This window comes from Stenella coeruleoalba (assembly GCF_951394435.1).
Source record: "Stenella coeruleoalba genome assembly, chromosome: 13".
Taxonomy (NCBI): domain Eukaryota; kingdom Metazoa; phylum Chordata; class Mammalia; order Artiodactyla; family Delphinidae; genus Stenella; species Stenella coeruleoalba.
In genome coordinates this window covers 37,510,372-37,527,221 of record NC_137159.1, presented here as the reverse complement: position 1 = coordinate 37,527,221, position 16,850 = coordinate 37,510,372, and the positions used below count along the sequence as shown (strand labels likewise).

The window sequence follows — 16,850 nt, the reverse complement described above, 5'->3', positions numbered from 1 at the left end:
GGCAAACCTTAAACAAGATGGACTAAGAAAAAAAGAAGGCACAAATAAAATCAGAAATGAATGTGAGAACATTACTACCGATTCTACAGAAATAAAAAGGATAATTAATAAAGTACTATGAATAGCTGTACACCAACAAATTGGATAACTTAGATGAAATGGACAAATTCTTGGAAACACAAAACTTACCAAGACTGACTCATGAAGAAACAAAAAACCTGAATAGACCCATAAATTCATAAAGACATTGAATCAGTCATCAAAAATTCCCCAGTTGGGGCTTCCCTGGCACAGTGGTTGAGAATCTGCCTGCCAATGCAGGGGACACAGGTTCAAGCCCTGGTTTGGGAAGATCCCACATGCCACGAAGCAGCTGGACCCGTGAACCACAACTACTGAGCCTGCGCGTCTGGAGCCTGTGGTCCGCAACAAGAGAGGCCGCGACAGTGAGAGGCCCACGCACCACTATGAAGAGTGGCCTGCACTTGCCGCAACTAGAGAAAGCCCTCGCACAGAGACGAATACCCAATACAGCCAAAAATAATAAATAAATAAATAAAAATTAAAAAAAAAAATTTCCCAGCAAAGAAAAGCCCTGGATCTGTGGCTTCACTGGTGAATTCTACCAAACATTTAAGGTTAAAAAAAATCCAAGTCATCCTCAAAGTTTTCCAAAAAATTGAGGATAAGGGAGCACTTCCTAACTCATTCTGTAATGCCAGCAATGCCCTGATAGCAGAGCCAACGACATAGCAAGAAAAGGAAACTGTAGACCAATATCCCTTATAAACATTTATGCACAAATCCTCAACAACATTTTAGCAAACTGAATTTTAGCAGCACATTAAAAGAACTGCATATCATGACCAAATGGCATTTATTCCTGGAATGCACGAATGGTTCAGCATGCAAAAATCTATTTTTTAATCAGGTGGTCGTCTCAATAGATGCAAAAAAAACATTTGAAAAAGTTCAACACCATTTCATGATAAAAGCACTCAACAAACCAGGAATAGACAGAAACTACCTTAATATAATAAAAGCCATATATGAATAACCCACAGCCATACTCAATGGTGAAAGGCAAAAAGCTTTTCCTCTAAGATCAGGAACAAAACAAGGATGCCTACTCTCACTGCTTCTGTTCAGCTTTGTACCGGAAGTCCATACTAGAGCAATTAAGCAAGAAAAAGAAATAAAAGCCATCCAGATTGGAATGGAAGAAGTAAAATTATCTATGTGCACAGATGATATGATCTTATATATAGAAAACCCTAAAGATTCCACGGAGAAAAAAAGAAAAGAAAGAAACTGTTAGAACTAATAAATAAGTTCAGAAAAGGTTACAAGGTCAACACACAAAAATCAGTTGCATTTCTACCACTAACAACAGCCTGAAAAGGAAGTTAAGAAAACAATTCCATTTAAAATAGTATCAAAAAGAATAAAATACTAAGGAACTAACCAAGGAGGTAAAAAGACTTACACACTGAAAGGTAGAAAATGATGAAAGAAATTAAAGGCGACATAAATAAATGGAAGGACAATTCATATTTTCATAGATTGAAAGATTTATTGTTGTTAAGACATCACTACCACCCAAAGTGATCTGCATATTCAAAAATTTTTTTTGCAAAAATCTATCAAAGAATCTATCCTGAAATTCATATGGAACCTCAGGGGACCCTGAATAGCCAGAACAATCCTGAAAAAGAACAAAGCTGGAGAGCTCACACTTCCTGATTTCAAAATTTACTACAAAGCTACAGTGATCAAACGTTTGGTTCTGGCATAAAGACGGACAAAGACCAGTGGAGTAGAATAGAGAGCCCGGATATAAACCCTCACATATGTGATCAAATGATTTTCAACAAGAGTACCAAGTCCATCCAGTGGGAACAGGACAGTGTTTTAGACAAATGATCCTGGAAAACTAGATATCCTCATGCAAAAGAATGCAGTTGGACTCTTACCTAATACCATATTCAAAAATTAACTCCAAATGGATCAAAGACCTAAATGTATGAGCTAAAACTATAAAACTCTTAGAAGAGAATATAAAGCAGAATCTTCGTGACTTTAGATTTGACAATATATAATACCAAAGGTATAGGCAACAAAAGAAAAAATAGATAAATTGGACTTCATGAAAATTTTGTGCATCAAAGGACACAAGAGAGTGAGAAGGCAGCCTACATGAGAAAATATTTGCAAATCATATATCTGATAAGGGATTAATATCCAAAATATATAGAGAATTTATAAAACTCAACAACAAAAAGCAAACAATTCAAAAATGAACAAAGGACTTGAATAAACATTTCACCAAAGAAGATATATGAATAACCAATAAGCACATGAAAAAAATGCTCAACATCCATAATCTTTAGAGAAGTGCAAATCAAAACCATAATGAGATACCACTTCACACCCATTAGGATGACTGTTATCAAAACCAAAAACAACCCAGAAGAACCCCAGAAAATAGCAAGTGTTGGCGAGGATGTGGAGAAATTGGGACCCTTGTGTGCTGTTGGTGGGAATGTAAAATGGTGCAGCAACAATGGAAAACACTGTAGAAGTTCCTCAAGAAATTTTTAAATAGAATTATATGATCCACTAATTTCTCTTCTGGGTGTATACCCAGAAGAATTGAAAGCAGGGTCCCAAGATATTTGTACACCCATATTCATAGCAGCATTATTCACAACAGCCAAAATCTGAAAGCAACCCATGTGTCTATTGATGAATGGATAAACAAAATGTGGTATATACATATAATAAAATATTATTTAGCCTCAAAAAGGAAGGAAATTCTGACGTATGCTACAGCATGAATGAACCTTGAGAACATTACACTAAGTGAAATAAGCCAGTCACAAAAAGACAGATATATATGATTCCACTTATTTGAGGTACCTAGAGTAGTCAAAATCATAGAGACAGAAAGTAGAATGGTGGTTGCCAAGGGCTGTGGAAAAGGCAAAATGGGGAATTACTGTTCAATGGATATAGAGTATCAGTTCTGTAAGGTGAAAAATGTTCTGGAGATGGATGATGGTGATTGTTGCACAATAAGAATGTACTTAAGAACACGGGGGACTTCCCTGGTGGCACAGAGGTTAAGAATCTGCCTGCCCAGGCAGGGGACATGGGTTCCAGCCCTGGTCCGGGAAGATCCCACATGCCCCGGAGCAGCTAAGCCCGTGTGCCACAACTACTGAGCCTGCTCACCTAGAGCCTGTGCTCTGCAATAAGAGAAGCCACCGCAATGAGAAGCCCGTGCACCACAACGAAGAGTAGCCTCCGCTCGCCGCAACTAGAGAAAGCCCGTGTGCAGCAACAAAGACCCAACACAGCCAAAAATAAATAATAAATAAATTAATTTCAAAAAAAAAAGAACACTGAAGTGTACACTTAAAAATGCTTAAGATGGGGCTTCCCTGGTGGCGCAGTGGTTGAGAGTCTGCCTGCCAATGCAGGGGACGTGGATTTGTGCCCCAGTCCGGGAAGATCCCACATGCCGCGGAGCAGCTGGGCCCGTGAGCCGTGGCCGCTGGGCCTGCGCGTCCGGAGCCTGTGCTCCGCAACAGGAGAGGCCACAACAGTGAGAGGCCCGCGTACCGCAAAAAAAAAAAAAAAAAAAAAAAATTGGTGTCTTTACAAAATTGAATATTCTAATCCATGAATATTGTATATTTCTCCATCTCTTTAGGTCTCCTTTATTTTCTCATAATAAAGCTTGATAGGTTTCTTATAGCAGTCATATCCATTATTTATAGATTTATTTCTTAGTACTTTATTTTTATGTCACTATGAATGACATAAAATATCTTAAAATTTTTAATTTCTAACTGCTTTTGTTGGTGTATAGGAATGCAGTTGGTTTTGTAATACATTGTTTTTTGTATCCCGCAACCTTTTAAAATTCCCTTATTCATTCTAATGAATTACCTGTAGATTTCTTTGGATTTTCTACATAATTACATTATATGTAAATAATCAGTTTTACTTTTGTTTCTTTTCTAATATTTATATCATTATATATTTTTCTGGCCTTAATGCAAGAACATTCAATACATTGTTGAATAAAAGTGGTGATAGATTCTCAATCTTGAAGGGAAAACGTTGACTATTTTTACCATTGTGATATTTGCTGTAGGCTTTATACAAGTTAAGGAATTTTCTATTACTACTAGTTTGCTAAGGTTACTTTATAGGTTAGAAATGGACATAAAATTTTATTAAATACTTTTCTGCATCTATTTAGATGGTTGTATCTATATATTTTCCCTATAATCTGTTAATTTGGCAAGTTAACTCAATAGATTTGCTAATGTTAAGTAAAATGTACATTCCTGTGGTAAGTCCAGTTTGTTCAGTTTATAAATTGCTAGATTCAATGTGCTAACATTTCATTAAGACTTTTGTATCTATATTCATGACTTTTTTTTTTGTGTGTGTGTGTTACGCGGGCCTCTCACTGTTGTGGCCTCTCCCATTGTGGAGCACAGGCTCCAGACGTGCAGGCTCAGCGGCCATGGCTCACGGGCCTAGCCGCTCCACGGCATGTGGGATCATCCCAGACTGGGGCACAAACCCGTGTCCCCTGCATTGGCAGGCGGACTTTCAACCACTGTGCCACCAGGGAAGCCCCATGACTTTTTTTGTAATTTTGTGTTATCCTATTGAATTTTGGTTTCAAGATTTGCTTGATTTTGATTTGCATTTCTCTAATAATTAGCAATGATGAACATATTTTTATGTGCCTATTGGCCATGTGTATGTCTTCTTTGGAGAAATGTCTATTTAGGTCTTCTGCGCATTTTTCTATTGGGTTGTTTGTTTTTTGGTTATTGAGTTGTATGAGCTGTTTGTATGTTTTGATGCCCTTGTCAGTTGCATCATTTGTAAATATTTTCTTCCAGTCCTTAGGTTGCCTTTTCATTTTGTTTATGGTTTCCTTTGCTGTACAGAAGCTTGTAAGTTTAATTAGGTCCCACTTGTTTATTTTTGCTTTTATTTATGTTGCCTTGGGAGGCTGACCTAAGAAAACATTGGTATGATTTATGTCAGAGAATGTTTTGCCTGTGTTCTCTTTTAGGGGTTTTATGGTGTCATGTCTTATATTTAAGTCTTTAAGCCATTTTGAGTTTACTTTTGAATGGTGTAAGGGTGTTTTCTAACTTCATTGGTTTACATGCGGCTGTCCAACTTTCCCAGCACCACTTGCTGAAGAGACTGTCTTTTCCGCATTATAGATTCTTGCCTCCTTTGTCACACGTTAATTGACTATAGGTGTGTGGGTTTATTTCTGGGCTCTCTATTCTGTTCCATTGATCCATATGTCTGTTTTTGTGCCAGTACCACATTGTTTTGATTACTGTAGCTTTGTAGTATTGTCTGAAGTCTGGGAGGGTTATGCCTCCTGCTTTGTTCTATTTTAGGATTATTTGTTATAGTTCTTTTAAAAATGTCATGGGTAATTTGATAGGGATCCACTCTTGGGCATATACCCAAAAAAAACTATAATTTGAAAAGATACATGCACCCTTGTTTTCATTGCAGCATTATTTACAATAGCCAAGACATGGAAACAATCTAAATGTCCATCAATAGATGAATGGGTAAAGAAGATATGGGGTGTGTGTGTATGTGTGTGTACTTAGCCATAAAAAAGAATGAAATCGGGATTCCCTGGTGGTGCAGTGGTTGAGAGTCTGCCTGCCGACGCAGGGGACACGGGTTCGTGCCCTGGTCCGGGAAGATCCCACGTGTTGCGGAGCAGCTGGGCCCGTGAGCCATGGCCGCTGAGCCTGCATGTCCAGAGCCTGTGCTCTGCAATAGGAGAGGCCACAACAGTGAGAGGCCCACGTACCACAAAAAAAAAAAAAAAAGAATGAAATCATGCCATTTGCAGCAACATGGATAGACCTAGAGATTATCATACTGACAGAAGTAAGTCAGAAAGAGAAAGACAAATACCATATGATATCACTTACATGTGGAATCTAAAATATAACACAAATGAATATATCTACGAAACAAAGACTCAACAACATAGAGAACAGACTTGTGGTTATCAAGTGGGTGTGGGGGACGGTGGTAGGGGAGTTTGGGATTTGCAGATGCAAACTAGTATATATAGGATGGACAAACAACAAGATCCTACTGTGTAGCACAGGGAACTGTATTCAGTATCCTGTGATAAACCAAAATGGGGAAGAATATGAAAAAGAATATATATATATATATATATATATATATATATATATATATATATGTATGACTGAGTCATTTTGCTGTACAGCAGAAATTAATACAACATTGTAAATCAACTATAGTTCAATAAATTTTTTTTTTAAAGTATCATGAGGAAAAAAAGATTTGCTTGGATCATGAAACGAGGTGGGAAATTAAACTCATTTTTCTTACTCTCTGGAAGAATTTGTGTAATGTTGGAGATATTTCTTCCTTGAATGTTTGGTGGAATTTATCACTTAAGTCAAAGAATTTTTTATAGGAAGGTATTTAATTACAAATTCAGTTTCTTTAATAGTGATAGAACTCTCCAGGATTTTTATTTCTTCTGGCTATACTTTTCTAGGAATTTGCTTCCCTCTTTTTTTCTTGATCAGTCACACTATAATTTTAAACAATTTTGTCTTTTCAAAGAAGCAACTTTTGGTTTTGTTGATCCTTTTTATTGTATGTTTACCTTCTATTTCATTATTTTTGCTTTCATCTTTTTTTATTGTGGTTAGTTGCTGTACAATATTATATAAGTTTTAGGTGTACAACAAAGTGATTTACAATTTTTAAAGGTTATGTTTCATTTATAGTTGTTATAAAATATTGGCTATATTCCCTGTGTTGTACAATATGTTTTTGTGCTCTTTATTATTTTACTTTTTCTACTTTTGAGGGTAGAGGGGATCATATTGCTGTTTGGAAGTCTACCAAAAGTGTAGCTCTGTCTCTTAACTCACTCTTCCAGATCAACCATTAAGAAAGGAGAACTGAGAGTTTCGCTCACTATGGTTTTCTAGTCTGTCCAGGTGTAGACTTGGACATTTCTTAGAAGGTTGTCTAAAAAGTACTTTTTAAAATTGTTATTTATTTGTTTGGTCTTAGTTGCGGCACGTGGGATTTTTCATGCGGGCGGGCTCTTCGTTGCGGTGTGCGGGCTTCTCTCTAGTTGTAGTGTGTGGGCTCTGTAGTTGCGGTACGCGGGCTTAGTTGCCCCGCGGCATGTGGGATCTTAGTTCCCCGACAAAGGATCCAACCATCGTCCCCTGCTTTGCAAGACAGATTCTTAACCACTGGACCACCAGGGAAGTCCCCTAAAAAATACTTTGTTCAGCTTTTTAAAAATGTGTTCAGATGTTAGTCCTCCTTTAATGTAAACAGAAGTTCCTCCCAATATGACTTTATTACAGAATAATCTTTCTGATTGTCTAGTAGTAGAATAACAAAGCCTAACTTTCAGTTTTTCTCTGAGAATAAATTGAAATTACTTAAATGAAAACACTTTGAAAAAGGATAGGAACAGTACTGATACAAATATTCTTGTTTTCACCACTGCTGTTGCTTGGGGCTCACCAAATGTTAAATTTATCCAAAGTTCCCTCAACCATTTGCAATAATTTGTGGTTGGGAGAAGACTACCCAGAATCAGTAGTAGGGAGACCAAAATGTCCTGCAGCTTTAGCAATGGTAGTGTGTATCTCATTGCTCTGTACTTAGTTCTAGTTCTAGTTTCAACCAATAATCTAAGATACAACAGATTGCGCAAAGGATTTTACTAATAGAATACTCCTAGGTTTTAAAGTGGTTAGATTGCCTTTTTAAAAATCAATTAATTTAATATACACTGGGGCAGTGATCTAAGTTCTGAAAAAGATAAGTTGACCGAAGCAATCACTAGTCTCAAAAAAACTTACAGGTTTTACTGAGGTCCTAAAACTACATTATCTCAAAGTGTGAAATGCATGTTGTTTAAGAGAACAGGCTCTGGAATGGGAACACCTTGGTATAGATTCTAACTCCTCCACTTCTAGGTGTATAATGTCAGTTTCCTCAACTGAAATTGGGAATAACAACTATCTCAGAGGAGTTGTAAGATTAAATGAGCTAATCCATGTAAAGATTTTAACATTGTATGTGGGAAGTAGTAGGTGCTCAGAATATACTTTAAGAATTAATGAAAAGTTAGTCTTTTTGTAGAAAGAAGAATTGAATATATTGTAGTAAAAATGTTATAAGAGAGACATAAAGAGTCAAAGGAAAATTGAAAAGTGCTCCTACTGACTAGGAGTTGCAAAGAGAGTTCACGTGGGAGATGACAGCTGAACTTAACCTTGAAGGTAGAGTGGAATTGTAGCAGCTGTACTTGGGACAGAAGATATTCCAAGTTGGGTGACAGTCTGTAAGATCAAAGACTGGAAGTGGGGGAGCTGGGAGCTGGCAAGAAACCATAGTGATTTTAGAGAATAATGAGTCATCTAGAGAATAGAAACATTGAAAAAGCTTTGATGTTCAATGCTCAGTATTTTGACATCATTTTGTATGTTCTTGAGAGCCTTTAGAAACTTTGATCTGCACTTTAAGATTGTTGCTATGGCAATGGGTCAAATAAGAGAATTGGAAGAAGGAAAACCTATTTGGAAGATTTTGCAATAGCCTAGGCAAAAGAAGATAAATTGCAAAAACTTTACAACAATAAAATCAAAATTGCCTGTGAATTAACGAGTAAAGGATGATAGGTGAAGGAAGAGAGTTCAAAATTGATTCTGAGAGAGTCTAGATGATTGGGACAATATAATTGCAATATCATTTGCAAACATAATAAAAATGAAGCAGGTTATAAGGAAAAAGTATAATTATGGTTTGGGACATATTGAGTCTGAATTTTATGTGGCAGGAAGGACAGCCAGCTGGAAATGTCAACTTGAGATAGTTTTGAACTATAAATGTATATTTGGGAATCATCTGCATGGAAGTGATAGTTGGAATCCTGGGAGTGAATCAATTCAAAGTGTGGAGAGAGAAAACTATTTAGAGCAGTACCTAGAGGAATATATGCTTGTATCAGTGGAAGAAGGGGAGACAGCCAAAGAGAAAGCAACTGTAGTCAGAGGAGTAGAGTAGAAGAAAGTGGAATTGAAATTTCTTACAACTGTTGAAACTTAGGAAACTTTGTAACAAGTTATTTGACTAGGTTTCCTGAAAGAGATCCTGTTGTTGTTGTTAGCAAGAATAACTTGGTGACATTACTGTCTTTAATACTGCATGTAGTATGCTATGTTAACAGAAATAGTATTTTAATATTATCTATATTAGAGCCTAGAACTGTCAAGTCAAACTGTGGTCTCAAGTCCTAGATCCTCTCTACTCTCACCACTTTAAACTGCCTTAATAATCATGTTGGTTGACATCTAACTGTAGTTCTCAGTTAAACTGAGATTGTGCAATTTCATCCACACAGTGCCTTGACTGAGAGCAAACTGGATCACCTAATTAAACAGACTCTGATTATTCTGATCCTAAAGTTATAATTAGAATGGCTTTTACATATTTCCTCAGTGCATAAAAAAGACAACTATAATATCTGTGCTTTACTTTCCCAACATGTTAAGTAGAGATGCTTTCTCATACATCCAGTCGTTGCAAAAATACAAGAAAGAACTTTTAAATAGTTGTTCCAACATTTGAAATTTGTTTCTACCCTTAATGGCAAGATTTTGGTGTCTTTCTTCTTTCTTCGGAAAACAATAAATTACAAAGTCATTCAGAGTTTCTTTTTTTTACCAAACCCATAAAAAAAGATTGCCAAAAATTCCAAGTACCCCATTTTGCACATAGAGTATCAAGATTATCTTCTAGTTAAAGCAGGTGTCCCCAGCCGATAACGGTCTGTGGCCTGTTAGGAGCCCGGGCTGCACAGCAGGAGGTGAGCGGCCGGTGAGCGAGCAAGGCGAGCAAGGCTTCGTCTGCTGTTCCCCATCGCTCGCATTACCTCCCGAACCATCTCTCCTACCCCCACCCTGTCAGCGGAGAAATTGTCTTCCAGGAAACCAGTCCCTGATGCCAAAAAGGTTGGGGACCGCTGAGTTAAACCTTGGTTTGCAAAAAAATTTTCCACTGTCTTGAAGAAATTCATGGCGATTCAAATTTCCAAAAGACCCTCAAAAATAGGAATTCAAGTGCTGATAATGTATCAGTGGTAGTAATAATAATTACAGTTAACATTCACCAAATGGTTACTATGTGCTGTACTTTGTGCTAAATGTTTTGCATGCATTTATTCATTTAACAGTATTTACTGAGTACCTACTATATGCCAGGAACTGTTCTGGGATAGGTTAATAAAAACAAAACGAATTAAAATCCCTGCCCTCATAGCCCTTTTATTTACTGAGGATGGACAGGTAATAAGCAATAAACATAGCCAATAAGTACATTTTGGTAATGACCAAAATAAAGTATATGGACCATAAGAAGATTATAAATACTATGGAAACATCAGAGTAAGGGAAGGGAAGGTCAGGAGTGCTGGTTTGGGATTGGGCAATAGAGATGGGTTGCATTATTAGATGGGGTGGTCAGAATATTCCTGATAGAGATGGTTGTATTGGAGTTAATTGTACAACTGGAACAATCTGTGTAAAGGCACTAAGGTGGGACCCCATCTGGGGTATCCAAGGAACAACAAAGAAGTCAGTTTGGTTCAAAGTGATCAAGGGAGAGAGTGGTAATGAGCATAATGGGTGGAAGGCAAGGAAGGCAGATCTTGTTACTATAACAGCACTGTGAGACAAGTATCATTACAATCCCCCATTTCATAGATGAGGAAGCTGAGACATAGGGAAGTCAAGGAAGCTGCCACATACGAAAGCAGGAGCCGTCTGTAGCAAGAAACAAGCAGTTTCATCCATTTATATACTGAAGGTTTTGAAATGATATAACTATTTCTTTCTTACCCTCTGCAAAATATCAGATGAAAGCTCAGCACTTCTGAAGTGGATGATTCATCAAACAGTGGCTCTACTTCAGTTTTCTTTGTCTGCAACCAACATGACCATTTATAGGGCTTATAATTTCATCAGTTTCTTCCATTACATATGACTTCTTTTTCCTGGCAGTGCAGTAAGCATCCCTGTGACATGTTTTAATACAAGGGTTTTGGGTTAGGATAAATCCAAAGTTTATTTTAGTTCTTCTAGCCTTTTCATATTGAGCCTTCTTAGAAACAAGAATATATTCATAATCGTAATGACATGGTAGGTTTTTCTCAATTTTTAAGTACAGAAAGCCACTCTAGATTACAGCATGGTGACAATGGCATTTGTACTTTACTTATGTACATGCTATTGATGATTAGAATTAATCGGTATAACGATAGTTGCAGATTATCTGACCTGTGTACATGCTACACGTGCTTGAAATTAATCAATGCCTTAATAGTATAATTTGATATAGAAAAACATTTTAATAAAGGCAATCTTTTAAATAAATGTGTTTGTGCCTAGTTCATTGAATCCTTGACTAGAGGGATTTGAAAATATCTTTTTACCTAAAAGTGACTTTTCACTGTGACTTTCAAATCCCTCTACTCACTTAATCTGGAACTGCAGTGAAGAATGCTCTGTGGACGAGCCAGAGAATCAATGAACTAGTCACAAACACATATTTTAAAAGATTTTCCATTATTTAAAATATTGCCTTTATGAAAAGTCACTTTTATGTATTTAATAGTTCATTTTAGGACTTCCCCGGTGGTTCAGTGGTTAAGACTCCATGCTTCCACTGCAGGGGGTGTGGGTTCCATCCCTGGCTGGGGAAGTCCCACATGCCTTACAGTGCAGGGCCGGGGGCGGGGGGGGGGTGTCATTTTAATACATGCTAGATTGATAGTTAAAAGAGCTATCACATTTCACAGAACTAGAACAAAAAATTTTGCAATTTGTGTGGAAACACAGAAGACCCCGAATAGCCAAAGCAATCTTGAGAAAGAAAAACAGAGCTGAAGGAATCAGGTTCCCTGACTTCAGACTATACTACAAAGCTACAGTAATCAAGACAGTATGGTACTGGCACAAAAACAGAAATATAGATCAATGGAACAGGATAGAAAGTCCAGAGATACACCCACGCACATATGGTCACCTTATCTTTGATAAAGGAGGCAAGAATATACAGTGGAGAAAAGACAGCCTCTTCAATAAGTTGTGCTGGGAAAACTGGACTGCTACATGTGAAAGAATGAAATTAGAACAATCCCTAACACCATACACAAAAATAAACTCAAAATGGATTAAAGACCTAAATGTAAGGCCAGACACTATCAAACTCTTAGAGGAAAACATAGGCAGAACACTGTATGACATAAATCATAGCAAGATCGTTTTTGACCCACCTCCTAGAGAAATGGAAATAAAAACAAAAATAAACAAATGGGACCTAATGAAACTCAGAAGCTTGCACAGCAAAGGAAACAAACAAGACAAAAAGACAACCTCAGAATGGGAGAAAATATTTGCAAATGAAGCAACTGACAGAGGATTAATCTCCAAAATTTACAAGCAGCTCATGCAGCTCAATATCAAAAGAACAAACAACCCAATCCAAAAATGGGCAGAAGACCTAAATAGACATTTCTCCAAAGAAGACATACAGATTGCCAACAAACACATGAAAGAATGCTCAACATCACTAATAATTAGAGAAATGCAAATCAAAACTACAATGAGGTATCACCTCACACCAGTCAGAATGGCCATCATTAAAAAATCTACAAAAATAAATGCTGGGGAGGGTGTGGAGAAAAGGGAACCCTCTTGCACTGTTGGTGGGAATGTAAATTGATACAGCCACTATGGAGAACAGTATGGAGGTTCCTTAAAAAACAAAATAGAACTACCATACGACCCAGCAATCCCATTACTGGGCATATACCTTGAGAAAACCATAATTCAAAAAGAAGCATGCACCCCAATGTTCATTACAGCTCTATTTACAATAGCCAGGACAATGGAAGCAACCTAAGCGTCCATCAACAGATGAATGGATAAAGAAGATGTGGCACATACATACAATGGACTATTACTCAGCCATAAAAAGAAATGAAATTGAGTTATTTGTAGTGAGGTGGATGGACCTAGAGTCTGTCATACAGAGTGAAGTAAGTCAGAAAGAGAAAAACAAATACCATATACTAACACATATATCTAAAAATCTAAATCTAAAAAACAAAAAAAAATGGTCGTGAAGAACATAGGGGCAAGACGGGAACAAAGACGCAGACCTACTGGAGAATGAACTTGAGGATACAGGGAGGGGGAAGGGTAGGCTGGGACAAAGTGAGACAGTGGCATGGACATATATATACTACCAAACGTAAAACAAGTAGCTAGTGAGAAGCAGCTGCATAGCACAGGGAGATCAGCTCGGTGCTGATCTAGGGTGATCCCACCCTAGAGGGGTGGAATAGGGAGGGTGGGAGGGAGGGAGACGCAAGAGGGAAGAGATATGGGGATATGTGTATATGTATAACTGATTCACTTTGTTATAAAACGGAAACTAACACACCATTGTAAAGCAATTATACTCCAATAAAGATGTTAAAAAAAAAGCTATCATTTATTCTAAGGTAAATATCCTCCTATATTGGGGATTCTATTTTTTATCTACTTCTTCATATTAAGTAGAACTAACCCAAATTTGCTGATTTTTATGACCTGGAAATTTTTCAGCATTGACTTTGTATAGGTGATCATTTAAAGAACAACGCTTTGCTAGATTCATGGTTGTTTATATAACAATTTGTTAATCAGACAGTTAATAAAAAGTAAGAAATTACATTCTTGGTGTTTCTTACTTGTCTTCCCACAGGAGTAGTGAATACATAAATCATAATTATGTGGGGTTGATTTAAATTGTTTGGCACTAACATCCTTTTGTCAAATGGGGGCATCATTGGTCTTTCTTAAGTAAGCTGTGTGGCAAGAATGGTTTGCTTGTTAAACTCAAATGATATTAGGGGTAAATAATTGTTCTCCTTTCACCTTATTTTAGAGGGCTTCTATTTATGTCTATAGCCAGCACTCTTAATTGATAGCAATATTTAAAGTCTAGAAACTTTTAGTAGTTTTTTTATAGTTTTCAATTATATCAACCTCTAAAGTTACCATCACAAAATGTGATTGTTATTCAGTAAAAGAAAATGACATGGTTTTAAGAATAACAAAAGTTTAGGATAAAAATCTTATTATGAGTCTTTGTTTTGTTGTTATCATTGTTGTTTTAAGTATATGAACAAGGGGGAAAATCAAGTAAATGCTTTAGATTTAAAACACACATCCCCCTACACCCACACACCTAGCTAACCTAATAATGTCCAAAAGTAGCCATCAATAATTAGAAGGTATTTGGAGCAAATCCAAATTATATACTGATGTGTGCTATTGCTACCAACACCTGACTGTCGCTAATAACTAAATCTGTTTTGCCAGAAATAAATTTATATAAGAAGTATGTTTGAATATGGTTATCATTGCACTAAAATGTGTATGATTACTGTATGTATATATATTTTTTGGTCACACCTCGCGGCCTGCGGGATCTTAGTTCCCCAACCAGGGAATGAACCTGGGCCCCTGCAATGAAAGCACTGAGCCCTAACCACTGGACCACCAGGGAATTCCCAATTACTGTATTTTTAAAAACTATTATTTTGACCTCTTCACTACTAACAATTTGTGCTACAGTTAGACTTCAAAATACATTCTTTTTAATATACTCAAAAAGAAACTATATTTGTACATGATTGCATTTGGGGAAGATTTTTTTAGTATGTGAGAGTTATATAGATATTCAACCTTAAGTATTTAAATACTTTAATGTTTCCATTAATGTAGCTCTTGGCCTGTTCTTATGTATAACATTAAAATCTTGCATATGTATATCTTTGTCAAGCAGACGCTATAGGCTTAAACTGAAGATAATAACTTAAGATTCATGTCTCCTTTCTTAGAGGTTACAGTTGTCTTGAAGTGACAGTTTTGAAGTACCTAAACTGACATCAAAGTGTTCAAGTGATCCAGTTAGGTCAATTAATGTTAATTTTCATCTTCCATTAAATTATTTTAATGTTTTCCTCTTTTCATTTTTTTTAGCCGAGCCCTATACCAAGTCCTATTTTGGGACGAAAGCCAAATGCTAGTCAGTCATTGCTTGTATGGTGCAAAGAAGTTACAAAAAATTACCGGGGAGTGAAAATCACCAATTTTACTACATCGTGGAGAAATGGTTTATCTTTTTGTGCAATATTACACCACTTTAGACCAGATTTAATGTAAGTAGAAACACTTTCCATTCCTATAAATGTTTTATAAATAATAAAGTTTTATAAAAAAAAGAAACAAACCATAAAATAATTTCTTAGCACATGTCCTGAAATACTTGATTGTTTTTTTTATCACCCATACTCTTGCTTTTTGGGAGAAGAAATATATCCCAGAAAGAAAAGTCATTCCTTCTTGATGCCTAAAAACAATCTTTTCTGTTTTAAAAGAGCATATTTTTTTCCTTAATCTCGTACAAAAAACTGACTTCAAATTATTATGAAAATTGTGTTAGTGTTAAAATGAGATGAGACAGATAAGCCTGTATCTCTTTATACATTGACAACAAGGGGTTACCTCATGGTGAATTTGGTTGTCCAGGCTAGTCTCTGGTCCCCTACCTTAACTTCTCTTTTAGATGGAAAGCTTCAGGCATTGGAACTTGTAATCACTGTTATTTATTAATTATTTAATTAATTTATTTATTTCCTTAATTTTCCACACTATTAGTTTTGTTGATAGAATTGCTGTGAAATTGCTAGTTACTCTTTGGTATTATTGAATGTCAAATTTTAAGATTCAGTTTGTTTTAAAAACAGATGTTTTTATCAATTACTGTATGTACCTACTGTGCCATTTTCTCCCTCAGTGACTACAAGTCTCTGAATCCTCAAGACATTAAAGAGAACAACAAAAAGGTAAGAATTGCCAAAGAAAAAAAATACATAGTGTCAATTTTGGCTTCTCCTCAGGCATTTATTAATTTGGGGAAAGTAAGGTTGTTTTGTGAGGTCCTAACTATAGCTCACAGAAGGTAGTCTGTTTCCTGAAGTTCCAGTAGGATGCATGGTTTACTCTAGTTTGTCATGGCCTTTAAAAATCACAAGTGCCAGACTGGCATCAGATTATAATAATATGTATGAACTTCATAAACTGTTAAATGTTTGTTAAAGCATGTTGCTTTTATTTAGCTCTTAGCAAGATTTAGCTTTTAAAAAGTGCAATCCAAACTGTTGTGCCATGAGTTTAGAAAAACCTGTTGGGAGGGGATGAAAGCAGGAGCCTGATGGGTATGCAAAAAAAAAAATCCATATGTTCCCAGAGGCAAAAAGATCGAACATTGGTTCTTTTTTTTTTTCTTTTTTTCCCCCCTTTTTCTGGTAAACTGTGCAGTTTTTTTCCACATAATTAATTAATGTACTGAGGTCAGAGCTTCCCAGTTGGTGTGGGGAAGATACTGATCCTTTCAGCCCTCAGGGCAGCTGCACAGGCCTGAGTTGCTAGAGCCCTCTGGGCCAGCTGACTGTGGCTGCAGGCTGACTTAACTATGTATCCCAAAATGCAGCACGATATTACAATTTTCTGTGTGCACCACAACATAAAAAAGGAGGAAGCACCTATCTCAGCATACAGCAGGTACTCATTTAATGCTTTTTTTCCTGCTGAATTGAATTCTTCAGCTGAAAATTGTTGTCTTAGAGCAAGAGTTCTTAACCTGGGAGCTAT

At 36.5% G+C, this 16,850-nt stretch overlaps 1 protein-coding gene across 9 annotated transcripts in view; it reads left to right on the top strand.

The window, feature by feature from the left end:
* EHBP1 (EH domain binding protein 1) overlaps nt 1-16,850 on the top strand; it is a 559,191-nt gene that overhangs the window by 439,533 nt on the left and 102,808 nt on the right. For all 9 annotated transcript variants that reach the window (XM_079941625.1, XM_079941630.1, XM_079941629.1 and 6 more), the window contains 2 exons: nt 15,177-15,355; nt 15,994-16,042. In XM_079941625.1, coding sequence (XP_079797751.1) covers nt 15,177-15,355; nt 15,994-16,042 — 228 coding nt within the window. The remainder of the gene's footprint in view (nt 1-15,176; nt 15,356-15,993; nt 16,043-16,850) is intronic.